This window comes from Erythrolamprus reginae, chromosome 1 (assembly GCF_031021105.1).
Source record: "Erythrolamprus reginae isolate rEryReg1 chromosome 1, rEryReg1.hap1, whole genome shotgun sequence".
In the NCBI taxonomy this organism is placed as follows: Eukaryota; Metazoa; Chordata; class Lepidosauria; order Squamata; family Dipsadidae; genus Erythrolamprus; species Erythrolamprus reginae.
Genome location: NC_091950.1, coordinates 408,831,361 through 408,853,536, shown reverse-complemented (window position 1 = coordinate 408,853,536; position 22,176 = coordinate 408,831,361). Strand labels below are relative to the sequence as shown.

General features: G+C 41.0%; 1 protein-coding gene across 1 annotated transcript in view; it reads right to left on the bottom strand.

Moving 5' to 3' along the window:
- Positions 1-22,176, bottom strand: part of GALNT17 (polypeptide N-acetylgalactosaminyltransferase 17) — a 425,502-nt gene that overhangs the window by 226,791 nt on the left and 176,535 nt on the right. Inside the window, exon 3 of the mRNA XM_070730672.1 lies at positions 4,448-4,614. Coding sequence (XP_070586773.1) covers positions 4,448-4,614 — 167 coding nt within the window. The remainder of the gene's footprint in view (positions 1-4,447; positions 4,615-22,176) is intronic.

The window sequence follows — 22,176 nt, the reverse complement described above, 5'->3', positions numbered from 1 at the left end:
CCATTGGAGCTGTGAGTTCCGCCACCTGTTTACTGGATCCATGTTCCTCCTGGTTGGTTTCGGCCAGCAGGGAGGTGACACGGAGCTGGGCCCAGGAGAATACCAAAGCTTCCTTGGGGAGGGGAGTGTTTCCAACTCTCTATAAAGAAGCGCTTGTGCGCCCCCTCCTCAAGAAGCCCTCCCTGGACTCAGCCGTACTCAATAACTATCGTCCAGTCTCCAACCTTCCCTTTATGGGGAAGGTTGTCGAGAAGGTGGTGGCACTCCAGCTCCAGCGGTCCTTGGAAGAAGCCGATTATCTAGGTCCCCAGCAGTCGGGCTTCAGGCCTGGTTACAGCACGGAAACCGCTTTGGTCGCGTTGATGGATGATCTCTGGCGGGCCCGGGACAGGGGTTTATCCTCTGTCCTGGTGCTTCTTGACCTCTCAGCGGCTTTTGATACCATCGACCATGGTATCCTTCTGCACCGGCTGGAGGGGTTGGGAGTGGGAGGCACTGTTCTTCAGTGGTTCTCCTCCTACCTCTCTGGCCGGTCGCAGTTGGTGTTAGTGGGGGGTCAGAGGTCGGCTCCGAGGTCGCTCCCTTGTGGGGTACCTCAGGGGTCGGTCCTCTCCCCCCTGCTATTCAACATCTACATGAAACCACTGGGTGAGATCATCCAAGGACATGGGCTGAGGTATCATCAATATGCCGATGATACCCAGCTTTACATCTCCACCCCATGCCCAGTCAACGAAGCGGTGGAAGTGATGTGCCGGTGCCTGGAGGCTGTTGGGGCCTGGATGGGTGTCTACAGACTCAAGCTCAACCCGGATAAGACGGAGTGGCTGTGGGTTCTGCCTCCCAAGGACAATCTCATCTGTCTGTCCATCACCCGGGGGGGGGGGGAAATCATTGCCCCCCTCAGAGAGGGTCCGCAACTTGGGCGTCCTCCTCGATCCACAGCTCACATTAGAAAACCACCTCTCAGCTGTGGCGAGGGGGACGTTTGCCCAGGTTCGCCTGGTGCACCAGTTGCGGCCCTATCTGGACCGGGACTCATTGCTCACAGTCACTCATGCCCTCATCACCTTGAGGTTCGACTACTGTAATGCTCTCTACATGGGGCTACCTCTGAAAAGTGTTCGGAAACTTCAGATCGTGCAGAATGCAGCTGCGAGAGCTGTCATGGGCTTACCTAGGTATGCCCATGTTTCACCATCACTCCGCAGTCTGCATTGGCTGCCGATCAATTTCCGGTCACAATTCAAAGTGTTGGTTATGACCTTTAAAGCCCTTCATGGCATCGGACCAGAATATCTCCGAGACCGCCTCCTGCCGCACGAATCCCAGCGACCGATTAGGTCCCACAGAGTGGGCCTTCTCCGGGTCCCGTCAACTAAACAGTGTCGGTTGGCGGGCCCCAGGGGAAAAGCCTTCTCTGTGGTGGCACCGGCTCTCTGGAACCAACTCCCCCCGGAGATTAGAACTGCCCCTACTCTTCCTGCCTTCCGTAAACTCCTTAAAACCCACCTTTGCCGTCAGGCATGGGGGAATTAAGACATCTCCCCCTGGGCATGTTTAAATTGTGTATGGTATGCTTGTGACTGTGTCTGTACTATATGGGGTTTTCTTTTAAATCTTAAATGTTTTAAATTTACTCAGATTATTTATGATTTGTTTTTTCTCTGCTGTGAGCCGCCCAGAGTCCTCGGAGACGGGCGGCATACAAATCTAAATAATAAATAAATAAAATAAATAATAATAAGTATTTTTAATAGGAAAGTGAACCCAAAAACAAGGGGGCATAATCTGAGGTTAGTTAGGGGAACGATCAGAAGCAACGTGAAAAAATATTATTTTACTGAAAGAGTAGTAGATCCTTGGAACAAACTTCCAGCAGACATGATTGGTAAATCCAGAGTAACTGAATTTAAACATGCCTGGGATAAACATATATTCATCTTAAAATAAAATAGAGGCAACAATATAAGGGCAGTCTAGATGGACCATGAGGTCTTTTTCTGCCGTCAATCTTCTGTTTCTATGTTTCTATTATTTAATTCTATGTATATATGCCACATGTGTATATACATATTACACACAGGCACACAAAAATATACATTATCTACTATATAAAGTGTATGTACACACACGCACACACAGCTCTTCTAAAATTATACGCATTCAACCTCATTTACTGCGATAGGAAAAACATACCCAGAGCCCAGAAGAGAAAAAAAGAAAAAAAAATCAAAAAATTTCTACAGGTCCTCTGCACCTGACTGTAACCCTAGGAGCCCGTCACTGTACAGGATGCTATGAAGGCTTGACAAGATTTCAGCTTCTATTTAATTTTACATGTCTTTTTTTTTTTTTTTTAAATAATTGATTAAAAGAATATTAAAAAGTTAGGAGGGGAGTCTGTCAGTGGGCATATAGGGCACCCTGCCTACCTAAACATTTCATGTCTTCAAACCAGTTCTGCAAACCGATAGTGCTGGTGGCAGGAGGCTCCACCCACCCAGTCAGGAAGTTTTGCACATGTGCAGGAGTGATGCGAGCGTGTGCACCAACCAGTAGTGTTTGACTTTAGGGAGCCTGGGGGTGGGGGCAGCATGGCCAGGATAGACGTGGCCAGGGTGGGCATGGCCAGGATGCATGGCCAGCTCGACATCACTCATTGAGGCTCTTGTTTTCAGCTGTGACAGCCTCCTGCAGCCCTCTGTCAGCAAAAACAGAGCCTGGAAGCCCCTTCCCCCATGTGGCCCTCCCAAGCTCTGTTTTTGTTTGCAGATGCTGGTCCTTTGCTATTTTCAGGACAGCTCCATGGGCCATATCTAAACACCCTTGTGGGCCAGCTCCATGGGCCAGCTCCAGCTCCCAGGCCTTGAGTTTCACACCCCTGGTATGGAGCCTCCTGCTTAAGCGGGGGTGGGTTTTTTAATATATTATTTATTTGTTTGTTTATTCGACTTTATTCGACCTCTGAGATCTCTTCCAACTCTGTTATTTTGTTATCTGTTGTTATTACTTTCTCTGTGGTGGGTTTGCTCACATCATGCAACACATTTCCTGCAGAGATAAGTGCTCACAAGTCAACCCCTAACCCCCAACATTTTTCCCTTAGACTATCCATGATTGACCTCTCCAGGTTCCTTATAGGTCAGTAAGGGGCGTGCATAAGTGCACCAGTGTGCCTTCCGTCCCCTGTCCAATTGTCTCTCCTTAGCTCATTTATCTTTTCTTCCTTTCAAATTTGTTCACCTATACTTTTATATCTTTTCTTCTATTTGTTACTTTAGTTATATTACTACATATCTATTCTCTTCAATGTGTATTATGTATTGGACTAACTAACTAACTAACTAACTAACTAACTAACTAACTAACCAACCAACCAACCAACCAACCAACCAACCAACCAACCAACCAACCAACCAACCAACCAACCAACCAACCAACCAACCAACCAACCAACCAACCAACCAACCAAATAAATAAATAAATAAATAAATAAATAAATAAATAAATAAATAAATAAATAAATAAATAAATAAATAAATAAATAAATAAATAAATAAATAAATAAATAAATAAATAAATAAATAAATAAATAAATAAATAAATAAATAAATAAATAAATAAATAAATAAATAAATAAATAAATAAATAAATAAATAAATAAATAAATAAAGTTGCCTGTCATTCCATGAGCAAATAAAATTAATGCAATCCCAGCATGCTTTTGGTATTAGTTGACTGTGTTTGTTTGTTTGTTTGTTTGTTTATTGCATTTATACCAGATTACCTCAGGGACCGCCTTCTGTTGCACGAATCCCAGCGACCAGTTAGGTCCCACAGAGTGGGTCTTCTCCGGGTCCCGTCAACCAAACAATGTTGCTTGGCGGGACCCAGGGGAAGAGCCTTCTCTGTGGCGGCCCCAGCCCTCTGGAACCAACTCCCCCCAGAGATTAGAATTGCCCCCACCGTCCTTGCCTTTTGTAAGCTGCTTAAAACCCACCTCTGCAGCCAGGCATGGGGGAACTGAGATACACTTTCCCCCTAGGCCTTTAAAATTTTATGCATGGTATGTCTTTATGTATGATTGGTTTTTATATAATGGGGTTTTAACTGTTTTTATTATTGGATTATTGTTATACACTGTTTTATTACTGTTGTTAGCCGCCCCGAGTCTGCTGAGAGGGGCAGCATACAAATCCAATTAATAATAATAATAATAATAATAATAATAATAATAATAATAATAATAATAATAATAATAATAAGCCACTCACTCCAAATGGACTCTGAGCAGCTACTACAGGAAGTTGGAAGTTTAGTACAGGAAGTTGGATTATAGCATTCCAGAAAGCTAGAGATATTGTTCAAACAAATGAATATTGAATACTTCGCAAGTCTCCTGCCTGTTTGGTCTTCCCCTGCCCTAAATATTGGGGCTCCATACCTTCATCGCTGTTGTCATCGACCAGGATGATCTCTTTCAAGAGGTGAGCTGGAGTGTGATTTACAGCACTGTGAACGGAACGCAGGATGACTGAAAGCGCCTCATTGACAAAGATAAAAATAATAGAAATCTGTGGGAGATCCTTTGCATATTTAAGCTCTTTACACCTAGAGAGAGACAGAGAGAGGAAGAAAGGTTAGCTGAAAACTTAGCAAAAATTTCAAAAACAAAGGTGTTGGTTATTACCTTTAAAAAGGGCTCAGGGGCAGACTATTTACGCGACCACCTCTTCCTTCATACCTTGCTGCAGCCAGTAAGGGCCCACAGAGATGGTCTTCTCCAGGTCCTGTCCGCCAAACAATGTCAGCTGGCAGGACCTTGTGGAAGAGCCTTCTCTGTGGTGGCTCTGACCCTTTGGAACCAACTGCCTCCAGAGATCCGCATTATCTCCACCCTACCGGTCTTCCCAAAAGCAATTAAGACCTGGCTTTTCTGGCAGGTCTGGAATTAGGCTCATTGTAAGTATGTATGTTTTTTTATATTATTGTTATTATTGATTTTTATTATTAGATTTTAACTATTTTGATTGTTGTTGTATTTATTCCATTTGTTAGCTGCTCGGTGTCCTCTTGGAGTGAGCGGTATATAAATACAATAAATAAATAAAATAAATAAATAAAAAGAAGTATGACCCACGGTAAGTATACTCGGTTGTAGGTCGAGGGCTACCTGTATCCCAATTCAGGGGGGCGTTTGCCCAGGTTCGTCTGGTGCACCAGTTGCGGCCCTATTTCGACTGGGAGTCACTGCTTACAGTCACTCATGCCCTCATCACCTCGAGGTTCGACTACTGTAACACTCTCTACATGGGGCTACCTTTGAAGAGTGTTCGGAAACTTCAGATCATGCAGAATGCAGCTGCGAGAGCAATCATGGGCTTTCCCAAATATGCCCATGTTACTCCAACACTCCGCAGTCTGCATTGGTTGCCGATCAGTTTCCGGTCACAAAGTGTTGGTCATCACCTATAAAGCCATTCATGGCACCAGATCAGGGTATCTACGAGACCGCCTTCTGCCGCATGAATCCCAGCGACCGGTCAGGTCCCACAGAGTTGGTCTCCTCCGGGTCCCGTCAACTAAACAATGTCGTTTGGTGGGACCCAGGGGAAGAGCCTTCTCTGTGGCGGCTCCGACCCTCTGGAATCAGCTACCTCCAGAGATCAGAATTGCCCTTGCCCCCACCCTCCTTGCCTTTCTTAAGCACCTTAAAACCCACCTCTACCATCAAGCGTGGGGGAACTGAAACATCTCCCCCTGCCTATGTAGTTTTTTGTGTATGATATTACTGTATGTATGTTTTTATATATTGGGGTTTCTTGTTTTTTTAGACTTTTTAAATGTATTATTGTTACGGTATTTTAGATTTTAACTATTAGATTTGTCATTATATATTGGTTTTATCATTGCTGTAAGCCACCCCGAGTCTACGGAGAGGGGCGGCATACAAATCTAATTAATAATAATAATAATAATAATAATAATAATAATAATAATAATAATTCAATCTGTAACATATAACAATGGTATTTTTACGGGTTTCAAACCCTTAGGAAGAATGCAATCATCAAAGCATCAAATCCAGGCACAACTATCTGCTAGACCAGTGTTTTTCAACCAGTGTGCCATGAGACATGGTCAGGTGTGCCATGGAGAAATTAAACATGGGTCCCCAAACTACGGCCCGCATGCCAGATACGGCCTGTGGAGGTCATTTATGCGGCCCACCGCCAGCCGCCTCCATCCAAACATAAACATTCCCCTCACAATCCCTCCAGCTATCAGCGACGGGAAGAGTGAAGGCACAGGGAATGCTCACTGCCCAATCACCTTCTAGGATTCAACCCGACCAATAGCGATGAACCAATAGCAGTCCGCCTCTCATCCACACCCAGGAAGGTCCCTGCTTGGGCTGCCATTTGTCATTGTCTGGCCGTGGCGAGTAGATGAAGCTGCTACTCTCCCCATGGTCCCGATTTCTAATTCTGGTCAGGACTGGAGGTAAATGTTGCCACCACTAGATGAAGTCTCAACCTCAGTTGGTTATGTCTATCCTGATGGTGTATATAGATATTTCACCTTTTTCTTTTTATAAGAGGGTGATATACAATGCATCATAACGCATCACAATGTTATCTATATTGTATATGGCCTCCTGATGGGTCATCTTCTTAAAGAGTGTCATTTTGGTCGGTGGTGTGCCCCAGGATTTCGTAAATGTAAAAAATGTGCCGCGGCTCAAAAAAGGTTGAAAATCACTGTGCTAGACAATGTGTAAATAACAATGGTATTAATAGAAAGAAAGAATCCCAGACGTGAAATATACATATTTAAATTTGGAAATATTAAGCGACTGCCAAAAATGTATTATTGAACTGGCTTGCTATTGTTAGGTTTTTACTACAGGTTTTCTAAGCCAGTGTGCTTAACAGTGGAGAGAGAAATTCATCTCAATATCCTCCCATCTAATGCATCCTTGTTTCTGAACCAGACTTGCATTGGACAGTGATGCGGTCAATATACAGCTGCTGAAGAAAAAATATCAATTCTGTATTCGGGATAATCAAGAACAGAAAGGAATAGCAATAACAGTTCCACTTCTATACCATTTTACAATGCTTTTCAGCCCTCTCTAAGTGGTTTACAGAGTCATCATTAGTGATGGGCGATCCCAACGGTGTTTGGGTTCAGCAAGTTCAGCCGAACTTTACGCAAAATTCGGCTGAACCCGAACCGAACCCAAACTCGAACCCAAACGGGGAATCCCTCCCATGAAGATATTCCGGGGGCGTGGCTTTGATGTCACCGGAGGTTGCTAAGGATGCCAAGGTGATCACTTCCTGGATTCCATGGAATCCAGGAAGTGATCACCTTGGTGTCCTTAGCAACCTGCCGGTGATGTCAAAGCTCCGAACGCCGAACACGACCCCAAACTTTGCCCGAAGTTTGAAAAAATTTTGGGTTCGTATTTGGCATACCGAACACTGCAAAATTTGGTACGGACCCAAATTGTGAGGGTTCGGTTCGCCCATCACTAGTCAGCATATCATCCCCAAAATCTGGGTCCTCATTTTTACCCACCTCGGAAGGATGGAAAGCTGAATCAACCTTGACCTTGGTGAGATTCGAACTGCCAAATTGCAGGCAGCCTGCAGGCAGCAGAAGTAGCCTGCAGTACTGCATTCTAACCATTGAACCTCTATGGGAAGGTAGAATTATCACTATAATTATATTCTTACACATACCAGTAATGAAGCCATACTAGCATTCGGGCGAATGTATCTTCAGAAAGATATTTTAGAGGAAAAAAAGAGCCACTTTGGTCTAATGGTTAAGGCACCAGGCTAGATACTAGGAAGCTTTGAGTTCTAGGCCCACTTTAGGAATATAGGTTATGACCTATAAAGCCCTTCATGGCATCGAACCAGAATATCTCCGGGACCGCCTTCTGCCGCACGAATCCCAGCGACCAATTAGGTCCCACAGAGTTGGCCTTCTCCGGGTCCTGTCGACTAAACAATGTCATTTGGTGGGTTCCAGGGGAAGAGCCTTCTCTGTGGTGGCCCCGGCCCTCTGGAACCAGCTCCCCCCTGAGATTAGAACTGCCCCACCCTCCTTGCCTTTCGTAAACTCCTGAAAACCCACCTCTGCCGTCAGGCATGGGGGAATTGTGACATCTCCCCCGGGCCTATACAATTCATGTATGATATGTTTGTGTGCATATCTGTTTTAATAACGGGGTTTTTTTTTTAATGTTTTTAAATTATTAGATTTGTCTTGAATTGTTTTATTTTTGTTGCGAGCCACCCCGAGTCTACGGAGAGGGGCGGCATACAAATCTAATAAGTAAGTAGGTAGGTAGGTAGGTAGGTAGGTAGGTAGATAGATAGATAGATAGATAGATAGATAGATAGATAGATAGATAGATAGATAGATAGATAACTAACTAACTAACTAACTAACTAACTAACTAACAGCCGGCTGGGCACTGATTGGATGACTTTTGGCCAATCATTTGCAGCCCAGTCCATCTCTCAAGGATGCAGAGGGGAAATTAAGAGGATATCTATTGCAAAATTTAATGTTCTACGGCGAATGTTTTTTTCCTTGGGTGCCGAAAGAGCATGGGCAAATGTTATCGCACATGCACGAGTGCCCAAACACATAATTCAATGCCTGTGGAGGGCGAAAACAACTTCCCCCATCCCTCAGAGGTCCTCTGGAGGCCGAAAATAGCCTGTTTCCCAACTTCTGGTAGGCCCAGTAGGCTCCTGTTTAATCTACCACCTCCAAGCTCCAAAGTATTCCCTGGAGCCGAGGGAGGGTAAAAACGTCCTCACCCATCTCCCCAGAGGCTCTCTGTAAGCCAAAAAATGCCCTCACAGAGCCTTTACGTGAGCCAAAAATCAGCTGGCTGGCACAAACATGTATGTTGGAGCTGAGCTAGGCAACGGCTCGTGTACCATCAGATATGGCTCTGCGTGCCACCTGTGGAAACCATGCCATAGGTTCGCCATGACTGTTCTACAGAAAAGCCTCAGCCCATCTCTCGATCAATTCATTTATCATGCAGATAAAGCCAAGGTGAGTAGACTTCAACTTCCAGAATTCTTAGTCTTAACACTACTCCTTACTCCTTAACAGTAAACTCCCTTAACAAATGTCTTGCTTATAACAGCAGCAATTTTGAGCTAATTGTGGTCATAAATCGAAGACTGACTGTAATTCATAAGGCAATAAACAGACATCCAGTAGTTCTGAAATCCTGCCTGCCATGAATTTGTCCCAGTTCATCTGCGGCCATGAATGTCTTCGTTTTAAAATGGCTATAGCAAAAATCCTGTTATTTACCCCTGGACTGAATTCTCTGCAGTCTATTCTATATCCATATTAATCTCCATCAGGGGGAAAAAAACCTCACTGTGATAGAATTCTAGAAAGCATTTAAAAAGCATTTTCCTTTTAAGAGACACAATTTTAAAATCCATTTCGCTGCTCTGTTTCAACCAAGAGTGGCATCAAAATATCCACGCGTGAAAAGCCCAATGGAGAACTAACTTTCTTTCTGCATATTAATCCATGAAGCACAGATCAGGACAATTCGCACTGGAATTCCCATTAAGTGCTATTCTTCAAGCATGCTTCTTTTGCACCTAAATGGCAAGAAACAAAATAAAGCTATCCAGCCAATTGACATTTTATTTATTTTTCTGAACTATGAGCCTCGGCGAGCTTGTTAGATTGCAATCACAAAAGAAGTTCTTAGACCCAAATGCAGATACAGTTATGTCCACTCCATCATTCTTGCTCCTTTGGAATAAACAGGAATAACCACAAGCAGAGACCAGGGATTTATTTATACGTCATTCTAAAGCAGGGATGGATCCACAGAAGACCATTTATGGCGTCCAACTGACTTCAGACTGGGAATAACCCAAATTTAGAATGGCATAATCTTTATCTGGGAAAATGACCTTAGAGAATTTATTCAGAAACCAGGTCAAAAATGAAGGCAAAATGTGCAGAAGCATGTTCTGAGCTCAGAGAGAAGGGAAAACTACAGTACTAACTCTTCCCTGATTCCCTGGGATATGAAATAGTGGGATGGAAAAACACAACCAGGTTTGCAAGCTTCTGTTATTATAGACAATGTTATAGATAATCTCGATGAAATCTAGTTCTTGTTCTCTCCAGTTAGAGAATGCTGTAAAGCACTATGAAGCAATATTTATTTATTTATTTATTTATTTATTTATTTATTTATTTATTTATTTATTTATTTATTTATTTATTTATTTATTTATTTATTCATTCATTCATTCATTCATTCATTCATTCATTCATTCATTCATCCATTTATTGGATTTGTATGCCGCCCCTCTCTGTATAGTCTGGAGGACAGAAGGAAAAGGGGGGACATGATTGAAACATTTAAATATATTAAAGGGTTAAATAAGGTCCAGGAGGGAAGTGTTTTTAATAGGAAAGTGAACACAAGAACAAGGGGACACAATCTGAAGTTAGTTGGGGGAAAGATCAAAAGCAACGTGAGAAAATATTATTTTACTGAAAGAGTAGTAGATCCTTGGAACAAACTTCCAGCAGACGTGGTAGATAAATCCACAGTAACTGAATTTAAACATGCCTGGGATAAACACATATCCATAAATACAGAAAATGGTATAAGGGCAGACTAGATGGACCAGGAGGTCTTTTTCTGCCGTCAGACTTCTATGTTTCTAACATACTACCCCCACTGTCTCCCTTACCCCCATGGGGACAGCAGCCCATCACTGAACCGAACTTTGCAAGTCTGAATATACAATTATTTTGGCCTCTCCTATATAGACTTATTAGTTAGGGAGGGCATCTTCTGCATCTCTCCCTCTGCCCATTATGCAGCTGTGGGCTACGCTTTCTCTCATCTAACCAATTGCCTAGGCAGCATCTTTTTGCCTGTTCTCTCAAAAGTCATTTCCACACATCATTACATTAGGCAACTGAACTCTGAAGTAAAATATGGGACATTTCAAAATTTATTGACTCCAAATTTACTGGGGGCGCTGCCTGAAAAAATGAAAGCACATTAGACTCATTAGGCTGACTTGAAGACAAAGTTCATGCTCCCCTGTCTTACTGCCTTTTGCTAAGGAACATTGGTCTTGCTTTTAACATCTGGATCTCTTGAACTTTGCCTACAAAACGATCACTCCATGCATATGATTTTGTTTTTCATACGGTTCTATTCATCTGAACTTGAACTTAGATCCTGCAGCTGGGTTATTTCACTGTCTTATTGGAAACTCACTGCCTTGAATATCCTTTCTTCTCTCTCAATGTTGGAAAATGGAACATTACCACTTTAAAATTCAGTGACACATGCAAACTCCAAAGACTTTACAATGTCACTTGGCTGTACTTCATGCAGGAAACTGGCAAGGCATAAAAGCAAAGTATGTTTTTGTCCTGATGTGGCAAAAAAAAGAAGAAAGAGGAGGAGGAGGAGGAGGAAGAAGAAGGAGAAGAGGAAGAGGAAGAGGAGGAGGAGGAGGAAGAGAAGGAGGAGGAGGAAAAGGAGAAGGAGAAGATGAAGAAGAAGAAGAAGAAGAAGAAGAAGAAGAAGAAGAAGAAGAAGAAGAAGAAGATTCACCTCCCCCTATCAGTATATTTGACATCTGCTTAAAGTTGAAAGTGGGGTTTTTTTCAAGTATAATACTCACAGAATCTTTTTACAAGATTTAATGAAATGAACAGGAAGCGGTTATAAGAATTCTAAGAAAGGGTAATATTTCCCATCTACAACTATAAATAATAATATCTATTGTTATTTCAGTGTACATTAGGATGGGAGAACTAGTTTGATATTTGTGGTTATGGTGCTAGACTAAGCAGGAAATCTGAGTTTTAGTCCTGCCTTTAGGTTTAGAAGCCAACTGCACAACACCTGTAACCAAACATTATTCTATTCTATTCTATTCTATTCTATTCTTTTCTATTCTATTCTAACCAGGGGTCTCCATTCTTGGCAAGTTTAAGCCTAGTGAACTTCAATTTCCAGAATTCTCCAGCCAGTTGGCTGGGGAATTTTGGGAATTGAAGTCTGTCACATCTGTTTTAGATAGTGTTTTCTTCATCAGTCTTGGAACCACTTATTACCAATAGCTGTGTGTGAGGAGTGGCATTATGCTTATTAAGTTAACCCTTGCAACAACATTCATCCCAGATGTTCCCCATGTTCTGAAATGAAATTGGTACCAAAATCAGTGAACCCCCCACTGAAATAGAATAATTGGAATTGGTCAAGAGGATGGGCATCAATAAACAAACGAAAACATATAATGTATTATGTACATTATTTATGTATTTATTTGTTGGTTTCTTTGTTTGTTTAGTGTGCTTGCTACCTCATTGCAAAGTGATACATTCACTGCTGCAAAATTTACTCTTATTTAGATATATGGCCTGCCCTTCAGATATTTCATAAAAGCCAATTGCCACACACCATCAGAAGAGCTATCAATCAAATAATAAAAGTGGCTCGAAGCAGAAAGGACTTCTAAGGAAGAATGGTGAAGACAGCTTTGTGAAAAACAGGGCTGATGTCAGTGGCTAAAGACAGGGAACTGATGAGTAGATCAGATCATTTGATCCTCTTTGGACTAAAGGGGATGCAAGATTAGCCCAGCTGTGCTCAGAATAGCAATAGCATTTAGATGTATATACCATCCCATAGTGCTTTACAGCCATTTATGGGTGGTTTACAATGTCAATATATTTATTTATTTATTTATTTATTTATTTATTTATTTATTTATTTATTTATTTATTTATTTATTTATTTATTTATTTATTTATTTATTTATTTATTCATTCATTCATTCATTCATTCATTCATTCATTCATTCATTCATTCATTCATTCATTCAATTTTTATGCCCCCCTTCTCTTTAGACTCAGGGCGGCTTACAACATGTTAGCAATAGCACTTTTTAACAGAGCCAGCCTATTGCCCCCACAATCCGGGTCCTCATTTTACCCACCTCGGAAGGATGGAAGGCTGAGTCAACCTTGAGCCGGTGATGAGATTTGAACCGCTGACCTTCAGATCTACAGTCAGCTTCAGTGACCTGCAGTACAGCACTCTACCTGCTGCGCCACCCCGACTCATATATTGCCCCCAACAACCTGGGTCTTCATTTTACTGACCTCAGAAGGCTAAGTCAACCTTGAGCCTGTCGAGATCAAACTTCAGGTTGTGGGCAGAGTTAGTTTGCAATACTGCATTCTAACTATCGCCCCAACCATGGTTCCTATGATTAGGAACCTGTACTGTATGTATGGTTGAGAATACTGCAAGCCAGCCAGCCCCAGAAGATGGGGGAATAGGAAATAAGATAATTTGCCACACTTGCTAAAGCCACAAACGGAGCCTTCCAAAAGTTTAATACTTCCCTCATTAAATCACTTTCATAAATCATCTATTAATTGCTTTAAAGAAGTTACACACTTGCAAAATGACAAGGCTGAGTGTGTGCCTTCAGTCCTGGTTGTAAGAAAATGAAGATGCATCTTCAAAAAAATTAAGAATTTAAAATAAATTGTGTGGGATAGGTGATATAACTGGTTAGAGTGGAAAAATAAAGATGTATAGAAATAAATGTAAATAACTATATGATATATATGATGCAGTACTGTTTAAAAAGTTTATTGATTTGTATATTGAAAAATAAATAAAGAGAAAGAAAGAAAGAATGAATGAATGAATTTAAAATAAGAGCACAAAGCAGGTTCTGACTCCAGAAAATTTTAAACAGATTAATAGCTCAGAACATATTAAAATATTGGGTGAGATATTGAATATCCTTGAGAAAGAGATGGATGACATCTAAAGTTGATAAATAATTTTGAATATGAAGTTTTTGAAATTAATCTTAAAGAACAAATGCATTTTTGTGGGAAAGAAAAACAGGGGGTATTTTATACTGGAGACATAAGAATATAAGCAATTTATAAAGGCATTATAAGACATTTTTTAAGGAACTGCACTGGGACTTTGAATCAATAATGGCAGCTGTGTTCCCAGAAGAGGTTGTTACAGAAAAAGTGTTATCAGGGAGCAACATGAAAAAGAATTTAAACAAGAATTTGTCATTAGACTTTTTTTTTTTTAAAAAAATGAGGTTTTAAAGATTAAGAAATAAATAAAAAAACCAACAGTTGCCGACAGCAATTGGAATAATTGCTTCTTGCTGGACTTACAAAAGAAGCTCTTTAAGTTTGAGGGGGAAAATAAAGTAAGGATCCTCAATCATCTGAATAGATTAAGAGCAAGATTGCTTTACATAAAAAAAAAGAAACACAAAGCTGATTTATGTGATTAGGTAAAAAACAGGATGTTATTTGAGGTGGTTCTTTCCGGCTTAGCTGACATCTGCCCTGGAAAAAATATATATACTGGATTTGCTTACAGTTAACATAGTGTTTACTTTAGCTATCCTAATCTGATAGCATTGAAATTGGCTTTGTATCTAATTAAGTCTTTCCACTTAAAGTAAGGGATATTTGTCAGCTTGTTCTCTTGAAAATATCCTTCTGTCATATTACATTTAATCTTTTGTTCATGCTAGGACATGGGGACCACTTTCTGCCTTCTAATTGTGGATTTGCGCAGAACTGTACTTAAGAGCTTCCCTTCATTATCTGTTAATTAGGGTTATGATTTTAGGGCTCTGTTTGGACTTTTTGCTGACACCTGGACAAGAGAAGATGCTACTGATTGGATTTGCCTACATTTAAGAGATGAGTTAAGGGATCAAGAGCTTAATATCAGTTAATTAAGAGGCAACAAAGAGATAGTGAAATTGTTTGTATTCGTTGTAATGACTGGTTAGTTGCCTTCTTGGAATTTTTTCCTTTGATTTTTTTCTAGTATCTTTTTACTTCTTTTGCTATTTAGTTTGCATGGTCTTTTACTATTTAATCACATTTTAAATAGTTATTTTCTAAAGGCTGTAAATTACAAGGTGACTCTACGAGTCTGTCTATCTGCCGGCTGGCCTGCCTGCCTGCCTACCTACCTACCTATCTACCTACCTACCTACCCACCCACCAACCCACCCACCCACCCACCCACCCACCTACCTACCTACCTACCTACCTACCTACCTACTATCTATTACAGAGTTTTTCAAACTTGGCAATTTTAAAACCCTGCTGTTGTGTTCGCATTTATTATACACTTGTACTGTTTTGGGTATAATGAAATGTAACAATCAGTGTGTAGCAAAAAAAGTAAACAAAATGAAAAAAGACCCCACACTCATAGGAAGAACCCATCAAATGAGGAAAAGTAAATTAATCACAAGGTTCAGGGTCTCAAATTTCATTTCGGGTCATATAGACCCGAGCATAAGAGCAATTCCACCAGTTGAAGTCCACAAATCTTAAAGTTGCCAAGTTTGGGGACCCCTGGTCTATCAATAGTGCACTAGAAGGCCTTCGGTCCCCTGTCCTATTGCTCTCCTATATCTCCTATTCCTTTCTTCTATTCTTATATCTCTTCTTCTATTCTTTCATTGATATGTTCTATTACTATATCTTCTTTTCTATTCTTTCATAGATATATTTTACTATGAGTATCTCCTCTATAACCTTCATCATGTATTTTACTATGTGTATATACCCACTAAAACTCTCATTGTGTATTGGACAAAATGAATGAATGAATGAACGAACGAACGAACGAACGAACGAACGAACGAACGAACATACATACATACATACATACATACATACATACATACATATATACATATATATATATATATATATATATATATATATATATCAGAAGTTGAACAATTAACCTTCTGGCCAGTAATTGTCATAATACAATTAATCTAAATTAGTTTAATCTACTAAAGTAGGGAATCTACAACTCCCTAGTCAACCAGATCTGGTTACCTGGGGTTAGAGAGTAGAATTTAGGTCCATTGGAAATAAAACTATGAACTTGCTTCACTTTCTGAAAATTCACTTCAAGACATTCCAGAAGACCTACCAATATCAGGCTATAGTATCCAGGCCATAGGCAATCTACATCCTGAAGGTTGGCAGAATGCCCTAAGTGACAATAACAACCACAGAATCTTCTTAAAATGAAAAGGAAACTGTTTAGATGTCAGGATGAACAAAGCTGAATCTCTCTTTGATATCTTGATACCTTTGACTGCCCTTTACCTGGGAAGAAGGAAAAATGAATGTTTGGATATTCAAATATATGCTGGAGGATTTTTGCTCGGAATTTTGGTGAGCTGATTCATATGCTTAAATGAGAAATGGACTTGTTATCTAAGGGATGATAATTAAGCCGAGTTTGGTGCCCGGAGAGAAAAATAACTCCCCTTTTCCTTGCCATCCTCTATGTGTGCTTTTATCAATAAAGGGTTTGATTTTACCCTGAAATAAGGGATTTTTGAGTCGGTGGGTTCGCTCCGAGGGCCATGCACAGAACAGGTACAGAACAGGTTTGGTGGGACCCAGGGGAAGAGCCTTCTCTGTGGCAGCCCCAGCCCTCTGGGACCAGCTCTCCCCCAGAGATTAGAATTGCCCCCACCCTCCTCGCCTTTTGTAAGCTCCTTAAAACCCACCTGTGCCATCAGGCATGGGGGAACTGAGATATTCCTTCCCCTTAGGCCTTACAATTTATACATGGTGTGTTTGTGTGTATGTTTGGTTTTATAATAAGGTTTTTTTTAGTTGTTTTAGTATTGGATTGTTACATGCTGTTTTTATCATTGTTGTTAGCCGCCCTGAGTCTACGGAGAGGGGCGGCATACAAATCCAATTAATAATAATAATAATAATAATAATAATAATAATAGAGACAGTGTATATATAAATAGATCATCAGTGTATAGAGGGTAGTGTTTTTCCTAGGTGAATGGAAAAGTTATAATAATTATGAAGTCTGTATCTGGCTAGATATTATAAACATTCAGAAAAGGGGACATTTTAAAATGTTAAATATTAAGCATGCCCCAACTTTGAAACCTCAAAGGAATACGAGAGCACTTCAAGAAATACAGAGACTGATAAATTGGTCCAAAGTGGATATGGACAGATTTGACAATCTGAAGTTATGAATAACCAGAACTGCAAACTGCAATTCATTCTTCACCAGAATAACACATAAACCTGACAAATGTAGCTACAAGGAAGACCATTTTATTTAACAACAACAACTAAAAAAAAAAATAAGCTGGGAGAAAATCATGAACGCCCCTAATAAATAGGCAAACATGATGTAGATAACACAATAATACATCATTTTCCCCCCACACATTTTTTTCAGCAGTTTTGCTTTGCAACCTGACAGCTTCAATATTTGGCTAACGAATGATGATAACTGTGCTGAAATCTCAGCAACAATAATGTTCCATCAATGCTTTCTCCTTGACACTCGACTCATTTCAAGAACTCGTGGGCTTAAATTTCAAAGCATCTTATCTTCCTCTGAAGAGCAACAGAGATGGCTAGAGGACAGGAGGCTAAAATTTAAAAAATGGTTGCAGGAACTGGGTATGTCCAGTTTTAATGAAAAGAAGGACTAGGGGAGACCCGATAGAAGTGTTCCAATATCTCAAGAGGCCTACACAAAGAAGAAGCAATCAACCTATTCTCCAAAGCAACGGGTGGAAACTAATCAAGGAGAGAAACAACCTAGAACTAAGGAGAAATTTCCTTATATTGAGACCAATTAATCAGTTGAATGAAGTTGTGGATGCTCCAACACAGGTTTTAAACAAGGCTGGACTAGGAGACACTCGGCTTCTGCACATGCTCGGAAGAAAAAAACCTTTTATTTATTTATTTTTGAATCAATAAAAAGACAGCAGCACCCATGGACCAGCACCAACCCAACCAGTTCTGTGATATCATAATGTCACCAGTGGGTCTCTACTGGTTTGGATGAACTGGTCCGAACCAGGAGGAATCCACCTCTGATCACACACACACAAACACACACACACACACATGCATAAACTAAGGTGACCAGATTTTAACATTGCTAAAGAGGGACACCATTGATGGGGGGGGGGGGCATCTTGATTTAAAAATTGGTGTATATGGAGCAAAAAATATTATCTTTCTTTCTCTCTCTCTCTCTCTCTCTTCCTCCTTCCCTTTCTCTCTTTCTCTTTCTCTCTCTCCCTCCTTCCCCCTCTCTTTCTTTCTCTCTCCTTCCTTTCTATCTTTTCTCTCTCTCTCTATCTCTTCCCTCCTTCCTCTTTCTCTTTCTTTCTCTCCCTTTCTTCTCTCTTTTTTCTCTCTTTCTTCCTCCCTCTCTATTTCTCTTTCTTTCTCTCTCTCTCTCTCCCTCCTTCTCTCCCTCTTGCTTTCTTTCTCTTTCTTCCTTCCTCTTCTCTCTCTTTCTCTTTCTCTCTTCCTTTCTCCCCTTCTCTTTCTCTCTCTCTCCCTCCTTCTCTCCCTTTCTCCCTCTCTCTCTCCCTCATTCTCTCTCTCTCTCTCATGACACTCAGACCTGATAGACACACTCCTCCACACAGCCACCGGATGGGAAAATCGATAGAGTGCCTGGCACGCTGCTGATGAACCTCCAAGCAGCAGGAGCATCTGATGAAGAAGAGGGCCAGGAGAGCGAATCCGCCCAGGACTCGCCGGCCACCTCGCCCATCCCATCTCTCTCTCGCTCCCTGTGAGGGGGAGCGGCGTTGGCTGCTCAGCGATGAGCCAGGCAGGCTGAGGAGCAGTGGCGTCAGCGCTTCTTCAGCAGCGTCGTCACCAGTGCCTCCACGACATCCCTCATGCCCATTGCAGCCCCTCAGTGCATAATCTTAACTACTTGCCGGCCGATCCCTTCAAGCCACGTGTTTGCATGGCAAGCAGCTCCAACACAATCTCCAGCCAGCCTTCAAGCCACCAGCTGATATATAAAAAAATCGGGACTTTTTAGAAACCCCATGGGATGCAGGACAAATAGGCAAAAAGCAGGACTGTCCCATCAAAAGCAGGACGTTTAGTCACCTTAACATACACACAGACACCTATTCTTAGTTTTCAACCCAGATTTCAGATGAACTCCCATCCAGGTTCTTGGATCTCACAGTAGTCTCCATTCCAAAAATAAAGGATGCTTGGCTGCAATGGGCATGAGGGAGGTTATGATGCTGCTATATAGAGTGCTGGTGAGATCACATTTGGAATACTGTGTTCAGTTCTGGAGACCTCACCAACAAAAAGAGATGGATAAAATTGAACAGGTCCAAAGATGGGCTACAAGAATGGTGGAAGGCCTTAAGCATAAAACCTATCAGGAAAGGCTTAATGAACTCAATCTGTATAGTCTGGAGGACAGAAGGAAAAGGGGGGACATGATCGAAACATTTAAATATGTTAAAGGGTTAAATAAGGTCCAGGAGGGAAGTGTTTTTAATAGGAAAGTGAACACAAAAACAAGGGACACAGTCTGAAGTTAGTTGGGGGAAAGATCAAAAGCAACATGAGAAAATATTATTTTACTGAAAGAGTAGTAGATCCTTGGAACAAACTTCCAGCAGACGTGGTTGATAAATCCACAGTAACTGAATTTAAACATGCCTGGGATAAACATATATCCATCCTAAGATAGAATACAGAGAATAGTGTAAGGGCAGACTAGATGGATCATGAGGTCTTTTTCTGCCGTCAGTCTTCTATGTTTCTATGTTTCTCAATCACTTCAGATTCCTGCCTGAGCAGAAGGGTGAACTTGAAGACCTTCAAGGTCCCTTCCAACTCTGTTATTCTGGCCCCAGAGAGAGATGCACTGCAGGACTGAATTGGACCTCTTTTTTAAAAAAATGGTTTAAGCTGATGGAAGGACACTAGAGCAGTTTATGTACTGAGGCTTCCCTCCCCTCCACTTTTAGCAAAATGAGCCAGGTTATTTCACCCCCAATGGCAGCAGCAGAGACAGCTCTGTTATAGTAAGTTAATAAATTTCTTTAATGCCTCCCTCTTGCAGTGCTCTCTGGTAGTAACATTGAGGGGGATTGAAGGGCACAAATGCCTGAGCAGAGAATTCTTAAGTACTTGCCATTTGAAGAGAGAGGTGTTTTACTGTCTTAACTCCCTACTTCCTACCCGCAAGTGGCTTAGCAAAGAGAGGAAGTGTTAAGGAGTGAACAGAGTGAACAATTCCTGAGTTATCAGAGATACATACAATGAAGGGCTACCAAATTTTTTACTACCACACTGTGGGCAAGCCCTGCATGGCATTGGACCAGAGTACCTCCGGAACTGCCTGCTACCATACAAATCCCAGCGACCGATAAGGTCCCACAGAGTTGGCCTTCTCCGGGTCGCGTCGACCAAACAATGTCATTTGGCGGGCCCCAGGGGAAGAGCCTTCTCTGTGGCAGCCCCGGCCCTCTGGAACCAACTCCCCCCGGAGATTAGAACTGCCCCCACACTCCTTGTCTTTTGTAAATTACTCAAGACCCATCTATACCGCCAGGCATGGGGGAGTTGAGAAAACCTTTCCCCCAGGCTTTTTTATATTTATGTTTGGGTATGTATATGTTGCTTGCTTTTTTAAATATGATAGGGTTTTATGTGCTTTTTAATATTAGATTTGTTTTTCGCTGGAATATTGTTTTTATTATTGTTGTGAGCCGCCCCGAGTCTTTGGAGAGGGGCGGCATACAAATCTAATAAATTGAATTGAATTGAATTATGCAGGACACCCTGCATTTTCTTTCAACATCTTTCAGTGTAAATTGGGTGCTCTGGGGTGGAGCTCCATTTTCGGTACCCAAATGTGTTCCCCACCCCATCTGGGCAGTGGCCCACCCCTGGACACAAAGGAAACGTAGAGGTGTAGCAGATATCATTTGATAGTCCAGAGATATAAGTAATGGCTCAGTAAGATAAACCAGATACATGAAGTTTATAAAATATTATTTATTTTTGGCAAATATCTTAGTCAAGTCCTAGTGATACTTGGTTAAAGCAGTTAATACATCAACAAATAAGCTTACTTGTTCAACTTGCAAATACATAAAACATCATTGGAACACACAGTTCCCACTATAGCATAGTCACATAGACAAAACAGAAATAGCAGTGAATGGCTCCCTCTTTTTTGTGTGTGGGTTTTAAACATGAACTTCATTAAACAATTAAAATAAACAGAATTAACAAACATATTGAATATTGATTACAGCGTTTAATAAGCTTACATTTCAGCAGCTTGCCATTCTTTCTTCTATGTATAGTTTATATCAATTGGATATATTTATGATAATTTATCCTTATTTTGTTACATAATTGTCTTTTCCTACATGCTTACATGTCTAAACCAGCTCCATACACAGTAAGAAAGAAAAGAAAAGAAAAAGAGGGGAAAAAAGAAAAGAAGAGAAAAAAAAGAAAAGAATACTACTGGTCAATTGTTCTGTTCACTCAAGCATTTAAGTGATCTGACCTTTGAGCACATTTATCTAATTAACAGATTCTTCATTTGTATCCAAATAATTACTATAAGATACGGTATTATTAACATACCAGTGGGTATGGCTAGCTGATGAGGCCAAAATAAGGCCGAAATAGATCTATCCTAGTCTCCCTTAATTTTCAAATTCAGCAAAAAAACATGTTACATATATATAGCTGGAATTTTAAAATTAAGGGAGACTAGGATGGTCCCATTTCGGCCTTGTTCTGGCCTCATCAGCTAGCCACACCCTTTCCTTTACTGGGATTCGATCTGGTGAACTCTGCCTTGTAAAGCAGGTTGCAGGTTCAAGTCCCAATGGGTGTGGCTAGCTGATGAGGCCTAATAAGGCCGAAATGGGACCATCCTAGTCTCCCTTAATTTTAAAATTCCAGCTGAAAACATTTTAACACATACAGAATATAGTTGTCGGCTATAAATATATTAACTGCCTTGTAGTGGTCCTGGGTTGGGCCTAGAGGCAAAAAGGAGCTGTGACGTTCCTTAAATATACCAGGGTGATCCGACTTAAGAAAAACATATATATATATATATGTATATAAAAATGTTTTTAGCTGAAATTTTAAAATTAAGGGAGACTAGGATGGTACCATTTCGGCCTTGTTCTGGCCTCATCAGCTAGCCACACCCTTCCTTACTGGGATATATATAAA